This window comes from Peromyscus leucopus, chromosome 8b (assembly GCF_004664715.2).
Source record: "Peromyscus leucopus breed LL Stock chromosome 8b, UCI_PerLeu_2.1, whole genome shotgun sequence".
Taxonomy (NCBI): Eukaryota; Metazoa; Chordata; class Mammalia; order Rodentia; family Cricetidae; genus Peromyscus; species Peromyscus leucopus.
Genome location: NC_051086.1, coordinates 97,871,167 through 97,894,527, shown reverse-complemented (window position 1 = coordinate 97,894,527; position 23,361 = coordinate 97,871,167). Strand labels below are relative to the sequence as shown.

Here is a 23,361-nt window from a genome sequence, read left to right as displayed (position 1 = left end):
CCCACCCCCTCCCTTTCTGAATTCACTGTACCTTTTTTCCCAAACGGAGCCTTGCGTCCAACCCCATTGCCTGCACTCCCAGGCTGGCTCCAAAGCCCCTCCTCTCACCCAGGCATTGTCCTAAACCACCCTCCCCTCCTCCCCTCCCCCACCCTCCACCCCCCACCCCGGTCTTTCTGGAGACTTCCATTTACTGTGCAAGACATAGGCCAGTCAGTAACGTGGTGTTATTACCCCATTTTACAGATCAGGGAGATAAAGTTCTGAGACATGAAGCAATTTACAATCCACAGTCGGTGTGTCTTGGCCAGACTCACTTTTGTTTGCATTTCGAGGGCTTCCCTGCTTTTTCTGAGCGTACAAACTGTTGATCCCAATACTCTCCCAGCACGGGCCGATCGCAGAGGCCTGCAGAATTTTGCACCAAATAGAATCAACTAGACTGTCTTAGATACCTAACGTGGGATCTTCTTTTCCAGCCTGTTCTCCCCTAGACAAGCCCAGGAGCCAGTCATTCCCACCCCTCACCACCCAACCCCATGTCCACGCCTAACCTAACACCTGTAAGTTCTCCACAAGGCTCACGAACCCATCATTCTGTTTTGTTTCCGTTCTCACCAACCTGGTACATGCCTCCTCACTGTCCCTACTTGGAACCCTTCAGCACACAGCACCCATTCCATCCAGCAGACTTGACTGTGATCCCTCCTGCTTCAGACCCCCTACGGGGGATGCACATCAGAGGTGTGCCTGCCTGGTCTACTTGCCATGCTCAGTCACAGCATGAGCCTTCCTGAGATTTCCCAAGTGTCTGTCTGGAATCTGCTTGTGCTTTGTCAATTCTGCTGCATCTGTCAACTCAACTTCCCACTCGGATCTGCCCCTTACCTAGGTCATCTCCGCTCAGCCATCTACCTATCCAGGGTCCCAAGACTAGGGCGGACCCCCCATTCACAACCTGGTCTGTTGCAAGTTCATGATTATGAGGTTTCATTCATGTCTGCCTCACTACCAGATGTAAGCAGCATGAGGGCAGCCACAGGGTCTGGGCAACTCACTGAATTCCAAGATGATAGACTCCCATTGTTCAAGCACCGTGGAGTGAGTGACTGCATCAGAAAGTGAACCATGACCCCAGCAAAGGAAGGGGGTGGCTGTGGCATGACCGTGGGGCTCTCTCATCCTCTGTACTGGATTCGTTTTGCAGCAAGCCAGGTTCTGTCCTGTTGGGTCCTCTGCCCAGAGCTGATACAGGGAGTAGAATGAGTTCTTCTCTTACCCCGACCATAGCTCCTCATCTGAAAAACTCCAGAGCCCTAAGAAGGGAGCACTGGAGGCCGCTGCAGAAGCAGAAGACTGAGATGTCTGTGGCTGAGGCTTACCCGAGGGGGAGAATGAGAGAAGGGAGAGAATAGCTGGATAGGAGCCCCCCCCCCACTCAAACATTATCCCTTACCCAGCTACACACACACACACACACACACACACACACACACACACACACACACGCACGCACGCACGCACACGCACACACGCACGCACGCACGCACACACGCACACACACACTAAAACTTTCAAATCAAGCTGCACTGAATTCTTCACATTTAGAGTCCTGGACTTCAAACTGGAGTCCGGTGGTGACATAAGACTCTTAGATCTCCTCCCTCCCTGAAGGCAAGTGAGCATCCTCCCGTGGCCAAGGAAGAGCACTTTCCCCCAAAGATAGGATGCAGGCACTGCAGGACCGGAGACTTGGGAGCAGAGATGCCTGAAGAGAAGATGAAGGAGAAAAAACCATGTGGGTGGAGGGTGGGACATTGGGCGGAGGCAGAAGGAAAGAAAGGAAACCAGGAAAATGCAGGAAAAGGAAAGAGGCTGAGGGAGAGGAGTGGAGGGCAGGAGAAAAGGAAGGATAAAAAAGAAGAGGAAAGGTCAGAATGAGTAACACCAGGAGGAAGTGAAAACTCAGTCACGTGATGCCTCCAGGTCTCATAGAGACCCTCCTCTGCCTCCAGACTTCCCCAGAGGCCTGAGATGCCTGAGGCCCCGTGACTCCCCTTTGGTGGGAAGAAAGGGTCTGACCTTTCCTAAGGAGGCCTGCCTCAGTTCACCTGAGGTACCTGCATTCCCACTCACTTCTGCATGGCGGAATCTCCTTCCTTTGCCCACCACACCACCAAAGCGGCTTTCTCCCAGAAGCAACCATCACCAACCGCCGTGGGCCTGAATCCAGGAACGTTTAACCCTAGGCCATGGGGGTAGTTCTCTTTGGAGCATCTGCTTCTTCCTCCTTCCAGGACATTCCATCCCCTTTCCTCCCTCCCCTCCTTCCCTCATGGATCCACTCTTTTCCCATCTGCTGTGTGTGGTCTTCTACCCAATCCCGAAGGTGCTAAGGCTCAGCTCTAGCCATCAGCTCTCCTCCCTCCATGCTTTCTCTGGGGACAACTCCACACACACACACACACACACACACACACACACACACACACACACACACACACACAGCTTCACTCACTGTGTTCTGGGGTCCTCTCTCCTACTGTTTCTCCTGATTCTGAAATCCAGAATACAGAAGCCAAGGATTTCGTCTTCCTTCCTTCCTTCCTTCCTTCCTTCCTTCCTTCCTTCCTTCCTTCCTTCCTTCCTTTCCTTTCCCTTTCTTTCTTTCTTTCTTTCTTTCTTTCTTTCTTTCTTTCTTTCTTTCTTTCTTCCTTTCTTCCTTTCTTTCTTCTTTTTGAGACAGGGGTTCTCTGTGCAGCCCTGGCTGTCCTGGAACTCACTCTGCAGACCAGGCTGCCTGACCTTGAACTCAGAGAGACCCTCCTGCCTCTGCTCCTGAGTGCTGGATTAAAGGAGTGTGCCACCACCAAGGATTTTTTATACACTTCTGACTGGAGGGCTCACAAGAATCAAATACTCAACATAAGGAGACCTGAATTCATTGGCTTTCGCCCTAAACTGGCCAGGGAAGGAGGGATGGAAGGAGGAAGGGAATGCTCAGAAGGGAAGGATTAGGATTGGAGGTGAGCTGGGGGAACCTAACAAAGACTTCCGACTGGGTGGTGCAGAAGAAAGGGAAGAAAGGCACCCACACACCCAGGCTCCACCCACTGATTTTGCTCTGGGTACTTCCATCCGAAGACTGTACGGCTCTGTGATGGGATCTGGGGCATGCTTCATGGCCATGGCCTTTACTACAGACCTAGATGCCCACCCCCACACACAGCTGCTCTCTCTCCTTGCCCTTCTCCCAGGAGACCAGCTCTCCATCACTGGTCTGCAGCCAAGGCTGGGGGCAGAAGAACTTTCTGGAGGATTTGAGTGGGAAAGGCAACAGAGCCTCATGTAGGGACTAGAACCTCGGGGAAGCCTGTGAGAGGTGACAGGGGTGTGTGCCCTACCAGGTGTATTTATACCAGGGCTGCCTCCACCCCTGTCCCACACCATGGAGTCCAGAGGAGTCCTCTCCCCTCCCTCTTTGGGGGGGGGCATTTGGGAAAATTTGGAGAGAGACAGAAGTCAGAGCTCAGCACTTTCCTCTTTCTGTTTTTCTTCTTGAGGAATTTTTTTCCCCAACTGCTGATGACTTTACCATTCTTGGGGGTGGAGGGGGGGTGGAGATTCTGGCTTTTGCTCCCCCTACACTCCAAGTGCCGGACAAAGCCCTACATTCCAGAAGAAGCCAGAGCTTCAGAGTTTCCTAAAGATGAGGTGGCGTGGCGTCTCCTCCCTTCCCAGCTCCAACTCCCCCTCCCCCAGTCTCCAGCCCTCAGCCAGGCCAGGGAGGCCCCGCCAGGCTGGGAGGAGACCCCAAGCACATTCTTCCCCTCACTGTCATACTGCAGAAATTAAAGACACATCTTTGAGCTGGGTACCCGCCAGCCGTTTCAAGTCGGAAAGTGGTAGAGGAGGCTCTGAGCCTCAGCTCCATGCCACGTGTAAAGGAAGACTGGAACCCATCTGCCCACAACCCCCGGGGCAAAGACCTGGAATCAGACATTGGGGTGGTGGCTGTCACATAACACATACACACCAAGCCCCCTCCCGCCCCCCAGGGGTCTCCAAGTCTCCATCAGAACCCCAGACCCTTGATGTAGCAATCACCAATCCACACCTGTAACGCTCTTCTTCCAGGTGAGCCTGGGGGAGGCTAGATCAGGAGCAGGGGAAGGGAGCTTTGGGTCAGGACACTTTTCCTGATACAAAACTCAATAAAAGCTCACACTAACTCCATGTCAAGCTGCGCGGCATCCTACCCCAGACCACTTCTTTAAATGACTGTTCCCTCTTGGGTCCTGGCCAATGTTAGGGAGTGGGGGGCACCCTTTAGGAACTGACCACAGTGGAAGGCAGGACTTTGGTGGGTTCCCGGAACTACCATCTCAGCATCTCAACCCCCCAGTCTTGCCCCGCAGGCACTGGCACTGGGCGGGGGCAGATGCTGGGCCACAAGTTACTGCCACATGGTTGGGATAATTGATGAAGTCCCGTTCTTCCATAGCTGTCTCCAGCCTCTCTGGAAACTCTATATTTTCCCTTTAATTACAGCCCCATGCAGTCTCCCTCCACCACCCCACCCGCGCTGCTCAGCCTAGCTGCCCACGGCCAGCGACGTGGCTCCCTCCCCTTCTGTTCCCTTGGTCTTTTTTTTTTTTTTCCTTTGCCTTCGTTGCACAAAACTAGCTCTAGGAGGGCGTGTGGTGGTGGGGGCAATGGAATCTTGGATGGTTTGGAGGAGGCGGGACTCTCTGCTTCCACGTTTGCAGCTCTGAAAGGAGCCGGTGAGGGAAGTGGTACAGGACATCTAGGGGGCCCTGCAAGGAGACCCCAGTGCCTTCCCTCACCACCTGTGTTTTGGTAAGATGAAGGTCCTAAATAGATTGGGGGTCAGGCAGAGCATTTTTGGGGGAGGACAAAGGGGAAGAAAGGACACTGTCTTCTAGAGACGTCTCCTCTACATATAACCTGCTGTTCTGGGGGAGGGGGCTACAGATGATGACCCTTTCCTGATTGCAGAGAGTAATGGCCAGGATTTCCAGAAAAGAAGTGAGAATGTGGGAAGTAGCCCTAAAATAAAGTCACTCAGCTACCAAACACAAGTTCCCTCCACACACTGGATTCACTTAGGTGTCCCCAGACCAAGTCCAGGTACAATAAGAAAAGGAAACTCTCTGTGGCTTTGAGAACAGCCCTCTCTGCCCAAGTGTCTTCGACCTGTTCTCTCTGGGTTGATATTGCTACCTAGGAGGGCCTCTAACCAGTCCCTGCTGATCCAAGACCCTCGTCTAAGGTATCTGTGGTCACAGGCCTCCCCCAACAAACTCACTTCCCAGCTCTGGCATGGAGGCAGTCAGAAAATGAATTTACACAACAAACCCCAGTCCATACCTTGAAGACCCCAGAAGTCCTCCAGGCTACCCTGTTGCTCCACTGAATGCACAAACCCCTTTCTGGAAGGACAAGGGTGTCAGACTTCTTCCCGAGCCTCCTCGGAACTGTCTCCCTCAGTCACACCTGGAGCTGGAAAAGGGCTTGTGGAGCCATAGCATAGGCATGGCGGGACACATCACCATTCCCCTTCCTCCTTTCAAGCAACCACAGATCTGATTCTTGGTATCTGTGAAGAGATATCTAACCTGTTCCCAAATATTCCTATCCTCCACACCTGGACCACACCAAGAGATGACCCCCGCTCCCCAAACAGGCACATCTGCTTAACTACGTGGTTCCTCTGATTTGGGGAGATGCCTGTCCAGCTTATTCCTTAGTTTTTCCCAAGGATGTCAGAAAGATTAAGAACCAAGGCCAGTTTTCCAGTTATGCCTGACCCTGACCCCTTTGTAGTGTCCCCCACTCAGTGAATCCCCAGTTTCACATCCTTCTGATTTGAGGTCCCAGAAAGAAAATGCAAGGGGCATCCCCTACCCACTCCTTAGCCCACAAATCAGTATACTGAGGGCCCAACCACTCTGCAGTGACAGTATCTCTGGCCCGGGTAGATCTGGGGGGCAGGGGCGGCAGAATTGCAAAGTGGAGGGGGGAGCTGGGTGGACTCCGTTCCCTTCCTTTCCCTCCTCCCCCCTCTCCGTTCCAAACTGGGGGCCGGGCCAGGCAGTTCTGATTGGCTGGGGGCCGGGCTGCCTGCTCCCCCTCTCCAAGAGGCAGGGTTCCTCCCAGCTCTGCATCAGGATGGTATAAAAGGGGCCCAGGCCAGTCGTCGGAGCAGACGGGAGTTTCTCCTCGGGACGGAGCAGGAGGCACGCGGAGTGAGGCCACGCATGAGCCGAAGCTAACCCCCCACCCCAGCCGCAAAGAGTCTACATGTCTAGGGTCTAGACATGTTCAGCTTTGTGGACCTCCGGCTCCTGTTGCTCTTAGGAGCCACTGCCCTCCTGACGCATGGCCAAGTAGACAGTAAGTTCCAAACTTTGGGGAGTTCTTGGTATCGCGTTCTGCTCTGGGTCCTGGCAATTGAGACTTAAACGGAAACGCTGGATGCTCCAGTCAGAGGTGGGAAGGTGATAGAGAGGAATTGGGAGGAGAGAGGTCACTTTGGGGTGCAGATGAGGGCGAACAATTCTCAGAAGTGGAGCGCGGGGTGAAATGGCACCGGAGTAAATTCCAGGCACAGGAAAAGTGGGAGTCTGGGCACGGATTGGAACAGAGTACGTCGAAGATGGAATAAGGCCGTTGGAATAGGTTCGGAGCCCGAGATGTAAAAGCTATCAAAAAGGCTGCGGGATGATTCATAAGGAAAGATTGTTTGCCTTCTCTGCAGGCTAGACAGTGTTGCTGGGGCCGCCGGGGTGCTGGGCTCGCGGGGGAGGGGACGCACGGAGTGGGAGGGTTGCTGGTTGAGAAAGTTTGGCTCGGACTTGACAGGGCGCGGTCCCTGCGCCTCCTGCTGGTCAACCTTGAGCAGTAACTGTCCTGGTACAGTACTTTACAGCGCGCGGGCTAAAGAGGGAAGATCTGGGTTATTGCCAGGCTTGGACCTGCATCTCCAGACTGGGAAAATAAAACCAGGGATGGATTAGTCCCTGTCTTTGAAAAAAGTGGCCCAGACCGTGTAAAATTGGTTCCGCCCCGTGCATTGCTTAGTTTTGCTCGCCACCTAGTGGTTGCCTTGATCCGGTACTAGCGCGGTGGGCGTGGTTTACTAATCACTACTATTTGTAGACTTAAGTTCTTTGGCTAAGGAGAGACTCCAAAGCACTGGCTGGCTTTGAGGGATCGGGCTTGTCTCGGAAGCAAGTTTTATTTTAAGATTCCTCGGAGCAGGGGGTTAGGATGTATCCAACTTTAGGGGTACATTTTACTACTCTGGGCCGAACTCTACGGAGATCAGCCCCTCCACATTTTAGCCCCTCCCACTCCATCCCACCTGCCCAGGGAATGGAGGTGGGACCAGGGCTGGAACGCCCCGTCTCTCCTCCCACCTCCGCCTCTTGTTTGCGCGCAAACCACACCCCATGAGCCCCCTTTTACTGTATAGGACCCCTCCCACTCTCCCGCAGAGGGCTTTTTATTTCACGCGCGTGGGCTGAGGTTGAGTTTGGAAGCGACCCCACTCTAAAGCTTTGTTTAAATTCCTGAGAACTGGGAAGTTAGAGCTGTCCTGGCCAGGCGCCCCGAGGCTATCACTGAACGCCGCTTTGGAGCAGACCAGTATTTAAGGATTTGAGGGAAGAAAATAGGAGGGGCGGGGGGAGGCAGGAAGTGGAAAATCTACCTGCGCCTCTTAGACAGAGGAAAGGGTGAGTAGGGATGGGGTTCCCTGGTGCCTCGAGGTGGGGTTCTCAGAGCGGTTCACATCCTGGGTCTTTTCCCATTTGCGCAGTCCCTGAAATCACCTGCATACACAATGGCGTAAAGATCCCCAATGGTGAGACGTGGAAAGCCGATATCTGCGTGATCTGTATCTGCCAAAATGGCACCGCCGTGTGTGATGAAATAAAGTGCACCGAAAAGTTGGACTGTCCCACCCCCCAAAGACGCGAGGGCGAGTGCTGTGCTTTCTGCCCAGAAGACCTTGGTACGTTCTGGGGCTAGGGTTAGGGGAGGTCAGAGTCCCTCCTTCGCCTGTGTCTTGAGAGCCTCTAACACCTCACGTACTTTAGGAAATTTACTTCTAACTGCACGTCTTTCCCCCAACAGGATCACCAGGCCAAGAACTCTTAGGAGTCGAGGTAATACTCTGCTTCATACTTTCGCTCACCGGTCCGGGACTCCCACTGTCCTCCTATGGACTCCAGCTTTCCTCGGTTCTCTAACCGGCCTCTTGTTTTTTCACCCTCCACCCCACAGGGACCCAAGGGAGAACGTGGCCCTCAAGGCCCAAGGGTAAGCATTGCATTCTAAGTGCCCTGGGAAACTGGAGGGGGCGTGCCTCTGGTTTGTGCCCATAGCAGCCCTGTTCTCTCTTGGTGCAGGGACCCTCTGGCCCCCCTGGACAAGATGGCATCCCTGGACAGCCTGGACTTCCTGGTCCTCCTGGTCCTCCTGGTCCCCCTGGCGCCCCTGGCCTCGGAGGAGTAAGTAGAGCTTGGAGACCCCAGACCTGTGTGACTCCTCGGTTTTTGTTTGGCTTTGCTTTGCTTTGGGTTTTGGCAGACATAACTTCATATTTTTGAATAATCATAGACTTACAGGGACATTGCAGCAGTACACAGAACTTTTATTCACCCTTCGATACACCTGCTTCATCACTCTCTGGGCACACAGTTCTCCTGTGTGTGGGTGTGTGTATGTAGGGGGTGGTGTTTTGAACCATTTGAGACATAAGTTGCCAAGAACATGCCCATGCCCTATGCTCTGAAGCACTTAAGTGCATTTCCTAAACAGGGACATTCTCCTATGGGACCATGGCACCAAATTTAATGTTGGCTTAGCACTATTGCCTAATATACAACCCACATTCAGATTTCACCAATGCCCAAAATGTCCTTTATAACATTTTTTTCCTTCTTTTCCAAGACCACCAATTTCATTTCATTATCTCATCTCGCTGGTCCCCACAAATGTGGATTGTATCTGAGACACTTTGTCATCCTTGACTCAGCAAAGTTTTGAAGAGCCTGGTTGTTGGGCAGAGGCTGTTATTTTATAGACTGTTCTGCAGTCTGCGATTATCTGGCTAGATGGTTCAATTGAGGTGTCTGGTACAGGAATATCTTACAGTCTTCATCACATCCACAAGCCCATGTCAGTTTGTCCCTTTCCTGGCAATGCCTCCTGCCCTTCCGTTAACCATTCTGAGCCTCATGCATGCTCTCTCTTGTTTTTCTAGAACTTCGCTTCCCAGATGTCCTATGGCTATGATGAGAAATCAGCTGGCGTCTCCGTGCCTGGCCCCATGGTGAGCCGCCAGGGGGAGCAGTGATGACAGAGAAGTTGGGGGTTCAGAAGAGAAAGGTCAATGATGGTTCTGCTAGGGGCTGGTATACAGAGAGCTCAGGAGGGAAAGGCCACCTTTGGGACTCCAGACCTGGAGAAGATGCAGGACCGACCACTGTGATCCCCACAGGATGCAGTACAAACAGACCTCTCCCACACTGCTCTCACCTACGATATCACATGCACCCCTTTTTTCCTTCTGTAGGGTCCTTCTGGTCCCCGTGGTCTTCCTGGCCCCCCTGGCTCACCTGTACGTATTCAGGGATCTTCGTGTATCACCTTGGGCTTGGGGGAGTGTTGGGAGAGAAAGGTTGGGGGAAGGGCAGGAGGCTGGTAGACATCTCTTGTAAGAGGGAGACAGCCTGGCAGGAACCTGCCTTTCTGAGCCTACTCTTCTCTCATTCTCCAGGGTCCTCAGGGCTTCCAAGGTCCCCCTGGTGAACCTGGCGAGCCTGGCGCTTCAGTAAGTCAATCCTCCCTGCTGACACACCCCCCTCTCCACCAATTCTCCCGTGGAAGGTCACCCACACTGAGTGAGGGTTGACTGGTCACCTCCCAACTCCAGTCTTCCTCTTCGTTGTCTCTCATCTTGGAGCGCTAATGGCCTCTCCTGTCTCCTCTAGGGTCCAATGGGTCCCCGAGGTCCCCCTGGCCCTCCTGGCAAGAACGGAGATGATGTAAGTAGCCCCAGGAAAGGATACATTCTCATCCTGTGTGGGTCCTAAAATCCCCCCTGCAGGATCTCGCTGCCCTTGGGGGCAATAACCAGGGGAATGTTCTCCCTGGTGTCCAGACGGCCCTTGGCAGTGACTTTTCCACGGAGTAGCATGTCTTAGTGAGGCAGCCCCCACTCCCATTCCTTGGAGTGATCCAGGTTAAGAGTTGGGGGACGATCAGATGTGGAAATGAATACATGGTGACAGAATTTCCTTGGAAGGTACTCATATGTCAGCAGAGGCGTCACTGTAGATCTAAATTGAGTTTTAGGTTCAAAGTGAGGTCCTGGGTCCCTAACCCAAACCCACCCTTCAATAAACCCCAATAAACAAACCTGAGCCCTTCTACCCTTTCCTAGTATGGGCTAGGGCACAGCCATAAGGGCCTTTTCTCTCTCTGCAGGGGGAAGCTGGTAAACCTGGCCGTCCTGGTGAGCGTGGACCTCCTGGGCCTCAGGTGAGCAAGTGTGAGGATGGGCCCCGGGTCTTACTGCACTGGGGATGCATTTAGCAGCCGTGGCCACAGAGCCCTTCTGACACATTTCCAAGTCCTTATTTGTCTTTCTTTCCAGGGTGCTCGGGGATTGCCTGGAACAGCTGGCCTCCCTGGAATGAAGGGACACAGAGTAAGTCTCTTTTGAGTCCCTGAAGGCCCCAAAGTCCCAAGTCGCCATCCTAACCCCTTCCCCCAGAGATCCTGCTTATCATGTCAGGTGGTAGGTGCAGATATCTTAAAGGTCATAGGTTAGACATCCAAAAGAACTTCCTTTCATGGAGAAGAAGTTCCCATAAAGAGACTAGATGGGATGGTGGGTGAATTGAGGCCTAGTCTAGCTCAGAGACAAGGGAGATGGCTAGGGCGATCTCCCAAAACTCTTCTTCAAATCTGTGTGGGTGTCAAAGTGGCGTACTCCCTCCACAGGGTCTCACTTCATCCCTCTTTCCTCCCTTAGGGTTTCAGTGGTTTGGATGGTGCCAAGGGAGATGCTGGTCCTGCTGGTCCTAAGGTAAGAGACTGTCAGAAGTCACACACACACACACACACACACACACACACACACACACACACACACACAGAGCCCAACAGTCCCACTATACGTGAATCCCTCACTCTGTTCTCTGTCCCTAGGGAGAGCCTGGCAGTCCCGGTGAAAATGGAGCTCCTGGCCAGATGGTGAGTTTGCTAGCTTAAGAGATGGGGGTGCTCCCAGAGGGAGGGGTAGGGTGAAGGATGGATGGAGGCTGGGAGAGAGTGTGTCTCCATCTCGCTTGACCTCTCTTGGTTTGGTTACCAGGGTCCCCGAGGTCTGCCTGGTGAGAGAGGTCGCCCTGGACCCCCTGGCTCTGCTGTAAGTACTCCTGGTCCCTTGGGATGTCCCTGGGCTCTGGGAACTGTCCAGTGCTCAGGGACATAATCGGGCCTCCCCTCTCTCACGCAGGGTGCTCGTGGTAACGATGGTGCTACTGGTGCAGCTGGACCCCCAGTAAGGACGCCTTGACTTTGAGTGTGGGAGTGTGGGGCGGGGGTGGGGGTGGGGAGAAGGTCTCAGGGTCAGCTCTTGGGGCTGACATCAGCTGTTGAAACCTAGGAGCTCTTAGCCTCCATCTATGCCTTGTGTTTACGCCTCCATTTTGTTCCCAGGGACCTACTGGCCCCACTGGACCTCCTGGCTTCCCTGGTGCAGTTGGTGCTAAGGTGAGACCCATTCTTTCTTTGAGCGTGACAGGCCAAGGACTGGGTGTCACCCCAGATCAGGGGAACCCAGAGTGGCAAGAATGAAGTACACTCCTCAACACCTCTGTCCTGGGGTCCCCTCCCTTGCTCTTCTGACCCCACCCCAACACACATCTGACCTCCAGAAGTGATGCTAGAGGCCCCAGGTTGGTTTCTGATTGGTCCTTTCCTCGAATACAGGGTGAAGCTGGTCCCCAAGGAGCTCGAGGCTCTGAAGGTCCCCAGGGTATTCGTGGTGAACCCGGACCCCCTGGCCCTGCTGGTGCTGCTGGCCCTGCTGTAAGTGCGCCCCTCATGCCCCCCCCCCGTGCCCCGCGCCCCTTCCCCGCCCGCCACTGTCCCCTGTGCTCCTTGCCAGCTTCAGAGTCCTTACCTGTCACTCACCCTCCTCTCTCTGGGTTGCAGGGAAACCCCGGTGCTGATGGACAACCTGGTGCTAAAGGTGCTAATGTAAGTCACCACCATCCCACTCCCCCATGCCCACCCGCCCCCTCCCCCATGCCCTCCGCCCCTGGGCTAAAATGTCTGTCCTACCTCCTGCAGGGTGCTCCTGGTATTGCTGGTGCTCCTGGCTTCCCTGGCGCCCGAGGCCCCTCTGGACCCCAGGGCCCCAGCGGCGCTCCAGGTCCCAAGGGTAACAGCGTAAGTACAGAACTCTCCCCTTTCGCGCAACTCACGCACTCGCTCCAGTGCGCCCCCTTCTGGGGGAAGCGCACAATTGCGAACCAACGGAGTAACCCCAACTCTCATCTCAATTCTCTCCTTCCCCCCCCCCTCCGACACAGGGTGAACCTGGTGCTCCCGGCAACAAAGGGGACACTGGTGCCAAAGGAGAGCCCGTAAGTCCCACATCACCCCTCCTTCTCCTCAGCCCCTGGGGCTTGGGAGCCTCTCAAGGGAGACCCAGGGAGGAGGGGAGCCCCCAGCCCATGGACTCAGGAGCCCTGTCGCTAGAGGCCAGCATCATAGGCTCCGGGGTTTGTGCCCCCTCACCAAGGCCACTCACACTCTCTCTTTGCCCACTCCAGGGCCCTGCTGGAGTTCAAGGTCCCCCTGGCCCTGCTGGGGAAGAAGGAAAAAGAGGAGCCCGTGGCGAACCCGGACCCACTGGCCTGCCTGGACCTCCTGGCGAGCGTGTAAGTGCCCCGCGCCCCCTCCTTCTTCTCGGCCCCCCTCCGTGCTTGCCCAGTGCCTGGGGGTGGTGATTAAGCTCACCGGGCCCTTCCTTTCTCCCTGCAGGGTGGACCTGGCAGCCGTGGTTTCCCTGGTGCTGATGGTGTCGCTGGCCCCAAGGTAATCTCTCTTCCCTGGCAGAGAAGCGGACCCCCAGCTGCCTGATGTCACTTACCCGTGACAGGACCGTTCACGCATCCCTCCCCATGCCCTCAACAATGCTCCTGCTACCTGTGCCCATATCCGTGCCTCCCTCCTCATATTCGGCCTCACTTGGGCATCCTCACCGATGCCCCTCAAAGTCCTGAATCTTCTCCCAGCGTGAAGAATGCTAACCCACGGTCATAAGGCCAAGGCGGTGACCCTGATGTGCCTGTGACTTCTCTCCACTTAGGGTCCTGCTGGTGAACGTGGTTCTCCTGGGCCTGCTGGTCCCAAAGGTTCTCCTGGTGAAGCTGGTCGCCCTGGTGAAGCTGGTCTCCCCGGTGCCAAGGTGAGAGCCAAGACCCTCTGTCCTGCATGAGACTGGGACAGCCTGCAGCTGGTGCCCCGGACCCCTCCGCCGCTGCCACCGCCGCCCCTCCCCCTCCCCGACCTTCGTTCACACCCGTCTGCCTCTCCCTAGGGTCTCACCGGCAGTCCTGGCAGCCCTGGTCCTGATGGCAAAACCGGCCCCCCTGTAAGTAATGCTTCCCCTCTCACTCGTCACCCCTACCCTCCCGTGGGCATACCTTAGTCCTTACCACACTTCTTGTGCCTCCCGTCCTCAGGGTCCCGCTGGTCAAGATGGTCGCCCCGGACCCCCAGGTCCTCCTGGAGCCCGTGGCCAGGCTGGCGTGATGGGATTCCCCGGACCGAAGGGCACTGCTGTGAGTGTTCAAAGAGGAACAATGAAGAGCCAGAGACAGGCATTCTAAGTCCACTGACTGGCCGGGAGACCTCAGGCCCTTTAGTGACCCCTTCTGGACCCATTGGTAGAATAAGAGACGCATGATCATTGCTTTGTCTGTGATGAGTAAGAACTGTTGCCGGGCAAGCTTCCCCCGGCACACAGATAAGATGGGCCTTCTATGTGATAGCCGCCCCCAAGTTTGGTGGGGAGAACCCTGAGGGACAATAACCATTAGCAGTTCAGGTCACTGCAGGTGAGTGTCAGGGGAAAGGAAGGGGAGAGGAGAGGGTGACCAGGAAGGAGCCTCGGGCAGCATCATCTGCTTTGGGAGCAGGCAGAGAGGCCACGCATTAGATGCCAGCAAGGCCTTCCCTAGAGGCTGCGGCCTTCTTGAACAGAAAACCCCCTAGGAACACTCACTGTAACGAGGGGTCTTTGATTGCAGTGAGTCTCGTCCTGTGACCCTCAATCTTGCCTCCCTTTCTCCACAGGGAGAGCCTGGAAAAGCTGGAGAGCGAGGTGTTCCCGGACCCCCTGGCCCTGTTGTAAGTATCTCTTCTGAGTCTCTGTCCCCCTTCTGCCCCTGCCTGTGATGCATCCCATTCTCAGTCTGCACTGTGGGAACATCAGAAGCCACTTGCGGGCTCTGCTCTGTCCCAGCGGAGCAGGCCTCACCTGCTGCTGCCCTCGGCCTCACCACGCTGGCTTTGTCGCCTTCTCCCCACAGGGTCCTGCTGGCAAAGATGGAGAAGCTGGAGCTCAAGGCGCCCCCGGACCTGCCGTAAGTGTCCCCCGTCGGGGAGGCCCGGGGAGCAGGGAAGGGCGGACACTGCCTCCCTCCTCCTTGGACTGTCCATGACCACAGCCTCTTCTCTGTGACAGGGTCCTGCTGGTGAGAGAGGCGAGCAAGGCCCCGCTGGCTCCCCTGGATTCCAGGTGAGGTCTGGTGACAGGTTTGTAGGGAGTGCGGGAAGTGCCTTTGTTAACTCTCAGAGATCCTAACCCCTTCTCCTCGCCTCCCCCATCTCCCCCACCTTACAGGGTCTCCCCGGCCCTGCTGGTCCTCCTGGTGAAGCAGGCAAGCCCGGTGAACAGGTAAGAGGTAGCAGCTGGCCAGAGGTCAGGGGCATGCAGGAATTAAAAAGAAACAGGCCACTCACTGCCCCTAGCTGATCAGGAAAGCAACAGCTAGAGGGATAGAGGCTAGACACAGGGGAGGACTGGGTTCCACAAAGAAAGAACGAGGGAGCTGCTTATGACCTGGGAGTGGCTGTCTGACTTCTAGGCAAGGTGACTTCTTTGCCCCAACTCCTGGAATAACTCTGGCTTTACCTCAAGCCTTCCCGTTGTAAGGAGAAACTTCAGTTCTCAGCCACGAATGTGTCCATCTCTAAATATGGGGCCCAAGGACCAGCTCCCAGGAAGAGGGGCAGAGGCTCTTTCTCAGGGGGAGTTTGGGCTCACTGTTGTTCCTCCTTTCCACCCCCAGGGTGTTCCTGGAGACCTTGGTGCCCCTGGACCCTCTGGAGCAAGAGTAAGTGGGCCCTCTCACGCCACTCCCCTCCCAGCGTCCTGAGCTCCGTCCTGTTGCCGGAGCAGCCATCATGTGTCCTCTCCTTCCTTTGTAGGGCGAAAGAGGTTTCCCTGGTGAGCGTGGTGTACAAGGTCCCCCAGGCCCTGCTGGTCCCCGTGGAAACAATGGTGCTCCCGGCAATGATGGCGCCAAGGTGAGGGCATCGTGGAAAGGGTATGATGGTTATGACCCAAACCATAGGGGTGTGGAGGGTTGGGGGACAAGACCTGAGTTGGGGGCCCATGGGACCCGTGGTTGGGTCTCTGAGTTTGTCCGTCTAGCTATGGATCCACACACAGGAGATCCTAAGTGAGCTCTGAGAGGGACTCTATGTCTCACTCATCCTCTTGTTTACCAAACAGGGTGATACTGGTGCCCCTGGAGCCCCCGGTAGCCAAGGTGCTCCTGGTCTTCAGGGAATGCCTGGTGAACGTGGTGCAGCTGGTCTTCCAGGCCCTAAGGGTGACAGAGTAAGTCAACCTTTTCCTCCCATGAGGCCTTGGTGGTTCTCACTTGTCTCCTTGCTTTGCTGGGTAATCTTATACCTGTGATTCGGGACCCTCTCCTGATGTGTTACCATGGTCATGAGTCCGGGGCCTCTCCCTGATGGAGGCCCCTTTATTTATCACTCTGTAGAACTCAGGGTCCTCTTAACCCAGGTTCCACCTGAATCCCCAGGTAGGCACCTTTCCCCCTGAAAGGATCTTGTGTCCTTGGCACCGGGTCTGAGAAACGTCTGCAGAATGCTGTAGCTCACCTCCTCGCCTCACCCTGGAGTCTGACTTTTCCCTGCCTTTAGGGTGATGCTGGTCCCAAAGGTGCTGATGGTACTCCTGGCAAAGATGGTCCCCGTGGTCTGACTGGTCCCATTGGTCCTCCCGGCCCTGCTGGTGCCCCTGGTGACAAGGTGAGTGGCTGCCTTGTCACCTTATTTCCTAACACACAGCTTCTTCGGCAAGCCCAGGCCGGGCTCTGCAGGGAAGGCAGGTCCTGCCATTTGAAGTTGGTCACCCAGGAAGTTCAAAGGGCCAGGAGGGAGGGGAGGTGTTATTGGTTCATCTTCCGGGAGAGTTTAGAGTTCTTGTCTCCCCCTCACAGGGTGAAACTGGTCCCAGTGGTCCTGCTGGTCCCACCGGTGCCCGTGGTGCCCCTGTAAGTACAGAAGACCCCCGATAAGATCTATGTTCAGCCTTCTCTCCTACCTGCTTTCCGTCCCCCCACTCCACCCCCCACCCCCTGTTGCCACCACCTCTGTCCCTCTACTCCATCTGTTCTTCTCCTTCCCCAATGTTGAGACATATCTCTAAAGCCGCCATCATCATCATCTTCTTCTTCTTCTTCTAGGGAGACCGTGGTGAGCCTGGCCCCCCTGGCCCTGCTGGTTTCGCTGGCCCCCCTGTGAGTACCAAGACCTTCTTTACTCTCTGTCACCAGCTGAGACATGAGACATGGGACCTGGGGTGACTGAATGAGACATGGGACCAGGGGAGACGGGTAGGGACGGGACTGGTTGTCTCCAAGTGTCTCTGCAATTCCAAGTTTCGAGTTGTGCCTCCCCCTCCAGCCCAGAGGCCTTCCGCTCCCAGGCGGCCTTATCCACTCCCCCGCTTCTCCATTCTCCCCCTTGCCCAGGGTGCTGATGGCCAACCTGGCGCTAAAGGCGAACCTGGAGAAACGGGTACTAAAGGCGACACTGGTCCTCCCGGCCCCGCTGGACCTGCTGGGCCCCCTGGCCCCATTGTGAGTAGGCTCATCCTCTACCACCCAAGCTTTGGGTAGCCTTAGATTTGGGGCTAGCCTGGGTCTCATACCTCTACAACTCTCTTACAGGGTAACGTTGGTGCTCCTGGACCCAAAGGTCCTCGTGGCTCTGCTGGTCCCCCTGTGAGTACTATGCACACCTCTGTGGAGCCTCCCCAGGGCCGGAGGTTGGAGGGGATCAGGCCAGGTAAGCTGACAGTTCACTTCTGACCACCCTGTGTTCTCTCCTACCAGGGTGCTACTGGTTTTCCTGGTGCTGCTGGTCGCGTTGGTCCCCCTGGCCCCTCTGTGAGTATCTGTGGTTTGGGACTGGGCTGGGGGGCACGCACTGTCAGGACAGGGAGCCTGGCCGGGTCATGCGACTGTGATGCCGTGGAAGCCTGGACTCTAGACAGTCCCTCTTGTGTTCATCTAGGGAAATGCTGGACCCCCTGGCCCTCCCGGTCCCGTTGGCAAAGAAGGAGGCAAAGGTCCCCGTGGTGAGACTGGTCCCGCTGGACGTCCTGGTGAAGTTGGTCCCCCAGGTCCCCCTGGCCCTGCTGGTGAGAAAGGAGCCCCTGGTGCTGATGGACCCGCTGTAAGTACTAGCCCTGATCTCTGGGGTTCTGGAGAGATCCAGACGTTGTGAATCCTCTCTGTGCCATTGTGAGGCCTTCTCACCCCTCTCTGCCTCCCACAGGGCTCTCCTGGTACCCCTGGACCTCAGGGTATTGCTGGACAGCGTGGTGTGGTTGGTCTTCCCGGTCAGAGAGGAGAAAGAGGCTTCCCTGGTCTTCCTGGCCCCTCTGTGAGTGCTCTGTCTTCATCTTGGGGTCTCTCCAAGACGAATCCTCTCAGGACTCGGAAGGGGCAGGGTAGCAGTGGTGGAAGACAAGGACAGAAAATATGATAGACGTGTTCTCACGGCTTGGACCCCCACATCTGGCCTCCAGCCTTACTCTACCTCTCTTCTTCTTCTTCTTCTTTAGGGCGAACCTGGCAAGCAAGGTCCTTCTGGATCAAGTGGCGAACGTGGTCCCCCTGGCCCCATGGGCCCCCCTGGATTGGCTGGCCCCCCTGGTGAATCTGGACGTGAAGTAAGTAGCCTCTACCCCTTAGCCAGACCCTGCGCAGGGCCACTCGGCCTGTGTCTGACCTCTTTCCTGGGGTGGCCTCTCACCTCTCCCCACTCCCTCTCCAGGGATCCCCCGGTGCTGAAGGCTCCCCTGGAAGAGATGGCTCTCCTGGCCCCAAGGTAAGAGATCAGGCCACACACCAGGGCTGGACTCGGGTTTGCCCTAGCCCCTCCCCAGCCTGGGTACTCCATCTGAGGCCGACCCCATGACCTTTACCTTCTGCTCCCAGGGTGACCGTGGTGAGACCGGCCCTGCTGGCCCCCCTGGTGCCCCCGGTGCCCCCGGTGCTCCTGGCCCCGTTGGCCCTGCTGGCAAGAGTGGCGACCGTGGTGAGACTGTAAGTAGCTGGGCCTCCGCTTCAGGCTTGCCCGAAGGCCTGGGAATGGGTGAATGACCTCATCCAGCTAGCGGGAGAAGAGGGAGTCTTGGGATGTGTCTGGACCCTTGGCCTCCCTGGAAAAACTGAGCCATAACTTGACCTTGAGGCCCTTTTCTTCTAGACAAACTTCGTCTTCCCCCAGGCATGGGTCTTGCCTCGGCTCATCACATGAAGCCTGGCTCTGGGGAGGCTTAACTGGGAGTCAGGAAGGGTGGCCACAGCATGAGTGATGGATGTAGGCTAGGAGTGGTCTGGCCAAGGGGAAGGCTCATTCTGCAGCCCCCAGCCTTGGTCTCCCCTAGCCAGGATCTAACACACTCTCTTCTCCCCAGGGTCCTGCTGGTCCTGCCGGTCCCATTGGCCCTGCTGGTGCCCGTGGCCCTGCTGTAAGTGTCCCATGCCAACCTCATGTCCTGTGAGCACCCTGACCCAGATGAGAACAGCATCCCACTCAACGCCAGTAAAGCTTCCACCTGACAGCCCGTCTCCTCCTCTCTTCTAGGGACCCCAAGGTCCCCGTGGTGACAAGGGTGAGACAGGCGAACAGGGTGACAGAGGCATAAAGGGTCATCGTGGCTTCTCCGGCCTCCAGGGTCCTCCTGGCTCCCCTGTGAGTATACTCAGTCTCCCGGGCTCGGGCCACCATCAGGCCTTTCCCACCCTCTCCCAGTGCTTACTGCACAGTGGGATTTAGTTTCTACTCTGGATAGCCATTCTGATTCCTTCCTACTTGGGGGGTAGGGGCAGAAGATTTCTGGGCATTTCTAACAGAGAGAGAGAGGTACCCAGAGAGGGATTGTGGGAGTTGTCTTAGCATATGGACAACTTGGAGCTAGATTTCTAGAATGAGGGGGCATGTTACCCCCCACTGTCCCTGAACGGCCTTTCTCTGTCCTTTAGGGCTCTCCTGGTGAACAAGGTCCCTCTGGAGCTTCTGGCCCTGCAGGTCCCCGGGTAAGTTGCACCCTCCGTTACTTCTTCCTGGGTCCCCTGTCTCGGTTACCTTGAGGACCCCTGGTTACCTCCAGGCAGCCCTCTGTTCTCCAGAGAAGAGTTCAGAGACCAGAAAGGGGGCGGGGAGAAAAAGACTCTTGGTCTTATACAGCCCTTGGCCTTCCGGTCCCGGCTCCTTGCAGGCCAGCCATAGTTGAGGACACCCTGTAAGGCAGAAGTGGAGACTAGACAGAGGCAGCCGCGGGGAGGGTGCTCCTCAGCCAGAATTGGGGCTGCCTTGGGTTTCTGGACAACGTTCTCCAATCATCTCTCTACCACCAGGGTCCCCCTGGCTCTGCTGGTGCTCCTGGCAAAGATGGAATCAACGGTCTCCCTGGCCCCATTGGTCCCCCTGGTCCTCGAGGTCGCACTGGTGATAGCGGTCCTGCTGTACGTAGCCCCACATCCTCTGCCTCATGCCCCTCCATCCCCAAGAAGACTTGAATACCAGTAAACCTTGACCTCCTCTCTTTATACAGGGTCCCCCCGGCCCTCCTGGACCCCCTGGCCCTCCTGGTCCTCCCAGTGGTGGTTACGACTTCAGCTTCCTGCCTCAGCCACCTCAAGAGAAGGCTCATGATGGTGGCCGCTACTACCGGGCTGATGATGCCAACGTGGTCCGTGACCGTGACCTTGAGGTGGACACCACCCTCAAGAGCCTGAGCCAGCAGATTGAGAACATCCGAAGCCCCGAAGGCAGCCGCAAGAACCCCGCCCGCACATGCCGTGACCTCAAGATGTGCCACTCTGACTGGAAGAGCGGTAAGGACTCACCCCAGTTGCCTCCCCCGCCCCCCCCCCCCCCCCCGTCCATCCTCTTCCTCCCACCCTGCCTCTTCCCCCATGCTTTTCTGCCTCCCACTTTCCATATGGTGCCTGACTGCCTACTTCTCCTGACTCCATATTGCTCTGCCCGCTTCAGGAGAGTACTGGATTGACCCTAACCAAGGCTGCAACCTGGATGCCATCAAGGTCTACTGCAACATGGAGACAGGTCAGACCTGTGTGTTCCCCACTCAGCCTTCTGTGCCCCAGAAGAACTGGTACATCAGCAATAACCACAAGGAAAAGAAGCACGTCTGGTTCGGCGAGAGCATGACTGACGGATTCCAGGTACGTGAGCTGAACCCTAGAGCCACTTTGCAGGAGACGGGCTAGCCTCATGCTCAGAAGGCAGAGGAAGTCCTGGAGTGGATTTAACATCGGCTTAGTGGGAGGGCAGAGCTGGTCTAGGGGACAGGAGTTAGGTCCTTGGGTGTCCATGGATAAGTGACGCCCCTCTTTATAACTTGAGATAAAAATTCTTAGCAGATTTTGGGCAGGAAGGCCAGGAACTAGAAGTTCCACATGGACACTCATCCCCTACTCTCTCTCTGGCCCATGCAGTTCGAGTACGGAAGCGAGGGCTCCGACCCTGCTGATGTCGCCATCCAGCTGACCTTCCTGCGCCTGATGTCCACCGAGGCCTCCCAAAACATCACCTACCACTGCAAGAACAGCGTAGCCTACATGGATCAACAGACTGGCAACCTCAAGAAGTCCCTGCTCCTCCAGGGTTCCAACGAGATCGAGCTCCGCGGCGAGGGCAACAGCCGCTTCACCTACAGCACTCTCGTCGACGGCTGCACGGTGAGTCCCCCAGACTGGGTCTAGCCCACCTCTTGGGGCTTCCACTTTAGCCCTCGGGCAGGTCAGAATGGCCCTCACTCCGTCATTGCCCCCCGGTAATGGCTCTCTCCTTTCACTCCAGAGTCACACCGGAAGTTGGGGCAAGACAGTCATCGAATACAAAACCCCCAAGACCTCCCGCCTGCCCATCATCGATGTGGCTCCCTTGGACATTGGTGGCCCAGACCAGGAATTCGGATTAGACATTGGCCCTGCCTGCTTCGTGTAAACGCCCTCCACCCAATCTGGTTCCCTCCCACCCAGTCCACTTTTCCCCAACCCTGGAAACAGATGAACAGCCCAAAACTGAACTTCCCCAAAAGCCAAAAAATGGGAGACAATTTCACATGGACTTTGGAAAACATTTTTTTTTCCTTTGCATTCATCTCTCAAACTTAGTTTTTATCTTTGACCAACTGAACTTGACCAAAAACCAAAAGTGCATTCAACCTTACCAAAAAGGAAAAAAAAAAAAAAAGAATAAATAAATAACTTTTTAAAAAAGGAAGCTTGGTCCACTTGCTTGAAGACCTATGTGGGTATAAGTCCCTTTCTGCCCGCTGGGCTTATGATACCCCGAATGCTGCCTTGTCTGCTCCTTTCTCCACCCCCTCTTGGGCCTCTCCTCCATTGCTCCCCAAATTTAAGTCTCCCCCAAAGACACAGGAAACAACGCATTGTCTGCCCAGCAACCAAAGGCAATGCTGAAACATCCCACCAGCCCCCCACCCCCAGCCTACTTCCCCACCCAGCACCCCCAAATCCTGCCAGGACATGGGGTTCTCGGACTTTTGAAGGAGCCTAACCATCTGGCATCTCCATGGCTTCTGCAACACACCCCACTTTGTTTTCGAGGGCCAGCCGCGGTGGGGGAGCCACCTACCCCTCTGGGGGGGGCGGTTTGGAGCCAGCCAGGCAGGGTCACAGCAGACTGGAAACATCGGACACGTGTGCGCAGGCTGGGTGGGAGAGGCGCTTCTGTTCCTTGTGTAATTGTGTTGCTGAAAAGACTACCTCGTTCATTCTTGTCTTTGCATGTCACCGGGGCAACTGTGTGGGGGCGGGGATGGGGGCAGGGTGGCGGTGTGCCCAGTTTGGTATCAAAGGTGCTACATCTCTGTGAAGGGGTGGGGTGGGAAGGGATCTCTGGTGCTATAGAAGTTGAGGATGCTCCCTAGGCCAGCAAATGTTCCTTTTGTTCAAAGTCTTTTTTTATTCTTTTTTTTTTTCTTCCTAATGGATAGGGACTCATGTGAATTTTTTTTTTTTCCTGACGGTGCTATTTCTATTTAACATGAGAGGAGAGAGTGCCAGCCCCAGCTGCTCACTCTCCTCCCTCTCTCCACTCTTCCAGTTCCCGGGCCTATCGCAATCTGATCTCTCTCTCTCTCTCTCTCTCTCTCTCTCTCTCTCTCTCTCTCTCTCTCTCTCTTCTGAAACCCTCCCCTCTACCCTCAGCCTCTCTCTTAGTCTATCCTGCATCCGGGTTTCAGAGCACCACTTTTCAAAGCACAAAGCAGTTTTACCCCTGGGGTGGGAGGAAACAAGAGACTCTGTACCTATTTTGTATGTGTATAATAATTTGAGATGTTTTTAATTATTTTGATTGCTGGAATAAAGCATGTGGAAATGACCCAACACATGTGCAGTGGCCTCTGAATTTCCTTCCTGGGACTTGGGGTGGGGTGGGGGTGGGGGACCCAGGGAGAGGGCTCTGGGACCGGAGGACTTGCCTTTGATTCCCGCCATTTCTTTCCTCTCGGTTCTCATCCAGATGCTGCCACCTTCCTCTTGCCTTTCCTATGCCTTAGACCTCTTCCTTACCTCTTCCTGTCTTCTCTTTCGGTCCTCCTTGCACATCCCAAGTCCTCATCCTCACACAATTCCATACCATACAGGGTGCACCGAGTCACGTGCATACCCACACGCACTTGGAATCCTAGTGCACACATACCTT

The 23,361-nt window shown here is 55.7% G+C and overlaps 1 protein-coding gene and 1 long non-coding RNA gene across 3 annotated transcripts; one reads left to right on the top strand and one right to left on the bottom strand.

The window, feature by feature from the left end:
• Positions 1-205: 205 nt before the first annotated feature.
• On the bottom strand, positions 206-955 carry LOC119087059. The gene is made up of 2 exons (XR_005090514.1): positions 623-955; positions 206-408 (listed from the first exon to the last, which is right to left on the bottom strand). It is a non-coding gene; the product is annotated as an uncharacterized LOC119087059 (long non-coding RNA).
• A 5,255-nt stretch (positions 956-6,210) lies between these two features.
• Col1a1 (collagen type I alpha 1 chain) lies at positions 6,211-23,044 on the top strand. Of its 2 annotated transcripts, XM_028868978.2 has the most exons (51): positions 6,211-6,417; positions 7,844-8,038; positions 8,161-8,192; positions 8,311-8,346; positions 8,436-8,537; positions 9,293-9,361; positions 9,605-9,649; positions 9,809-9,862; positions 10,023-10,076; positions 10,519-10,572; positions 10,688-10,741; positions 11,069-11,122; positions 11,245-11,289; positions 11,411-11,464; positions 11,555-11,599; positions 11,758-11,811; positions 12,031-12,129; positions 12,256-12,300; positions 12,394-12,492; positions 12,636-12,689; positions 12,879-12,986; positions 13,090-13,143; positions 13,418-13,516; positions 13,649-13,702; positions 13,794-13,892; positions 14,407-14,460; positions 14,643-14,696; positions 14,798-14,851; positions 14,957-15,010; positions 15,405-15,449; positions 15,544-15,642; positions 15,851-15,958; positions 16,288-16,395; positions 16,587-16,640; positions 16,833-16,886; positions 17,121-17,228; positions 17,319-17,372; positions 17,484-17,537; positions 17,665-17,826; positions 17,929-18,036; positions 18,218-18,325; positions 18,430-18,483; positions 18,594-18,701; positions 19,076-19,129; positions 19,246-19,353; positions 19,644-19,697; positions 20,019-20,126; positions 20,216-20,498; positions 20,659-20,849; positions 21,123-21,365; positions 21,487-23,044. In XM_028868978.2, the coding sequence occupies exons 1-51, from the start codon at positions 6,342-6,344 to the stop codon at positions 21,631-21,633; spliced, it is 4,362 nt and encodes a 1,453-aa protein (XP_028724811.1). In that variant the 5' UTR covers positions 6,211-6,341; the 3' UTR covers positions 21,634-23,044. The 2 variants fall into 2 exon arrangements, with proteins under 2 accessions (XP_028724811.1, XP_037056519.1); XM_037200624.1 differs by lacking the exons at positions 17,665-17,826; positions 17,929-18,036.
• Positions 23,045-23,361: the final 317 nt, after the last annotated feature.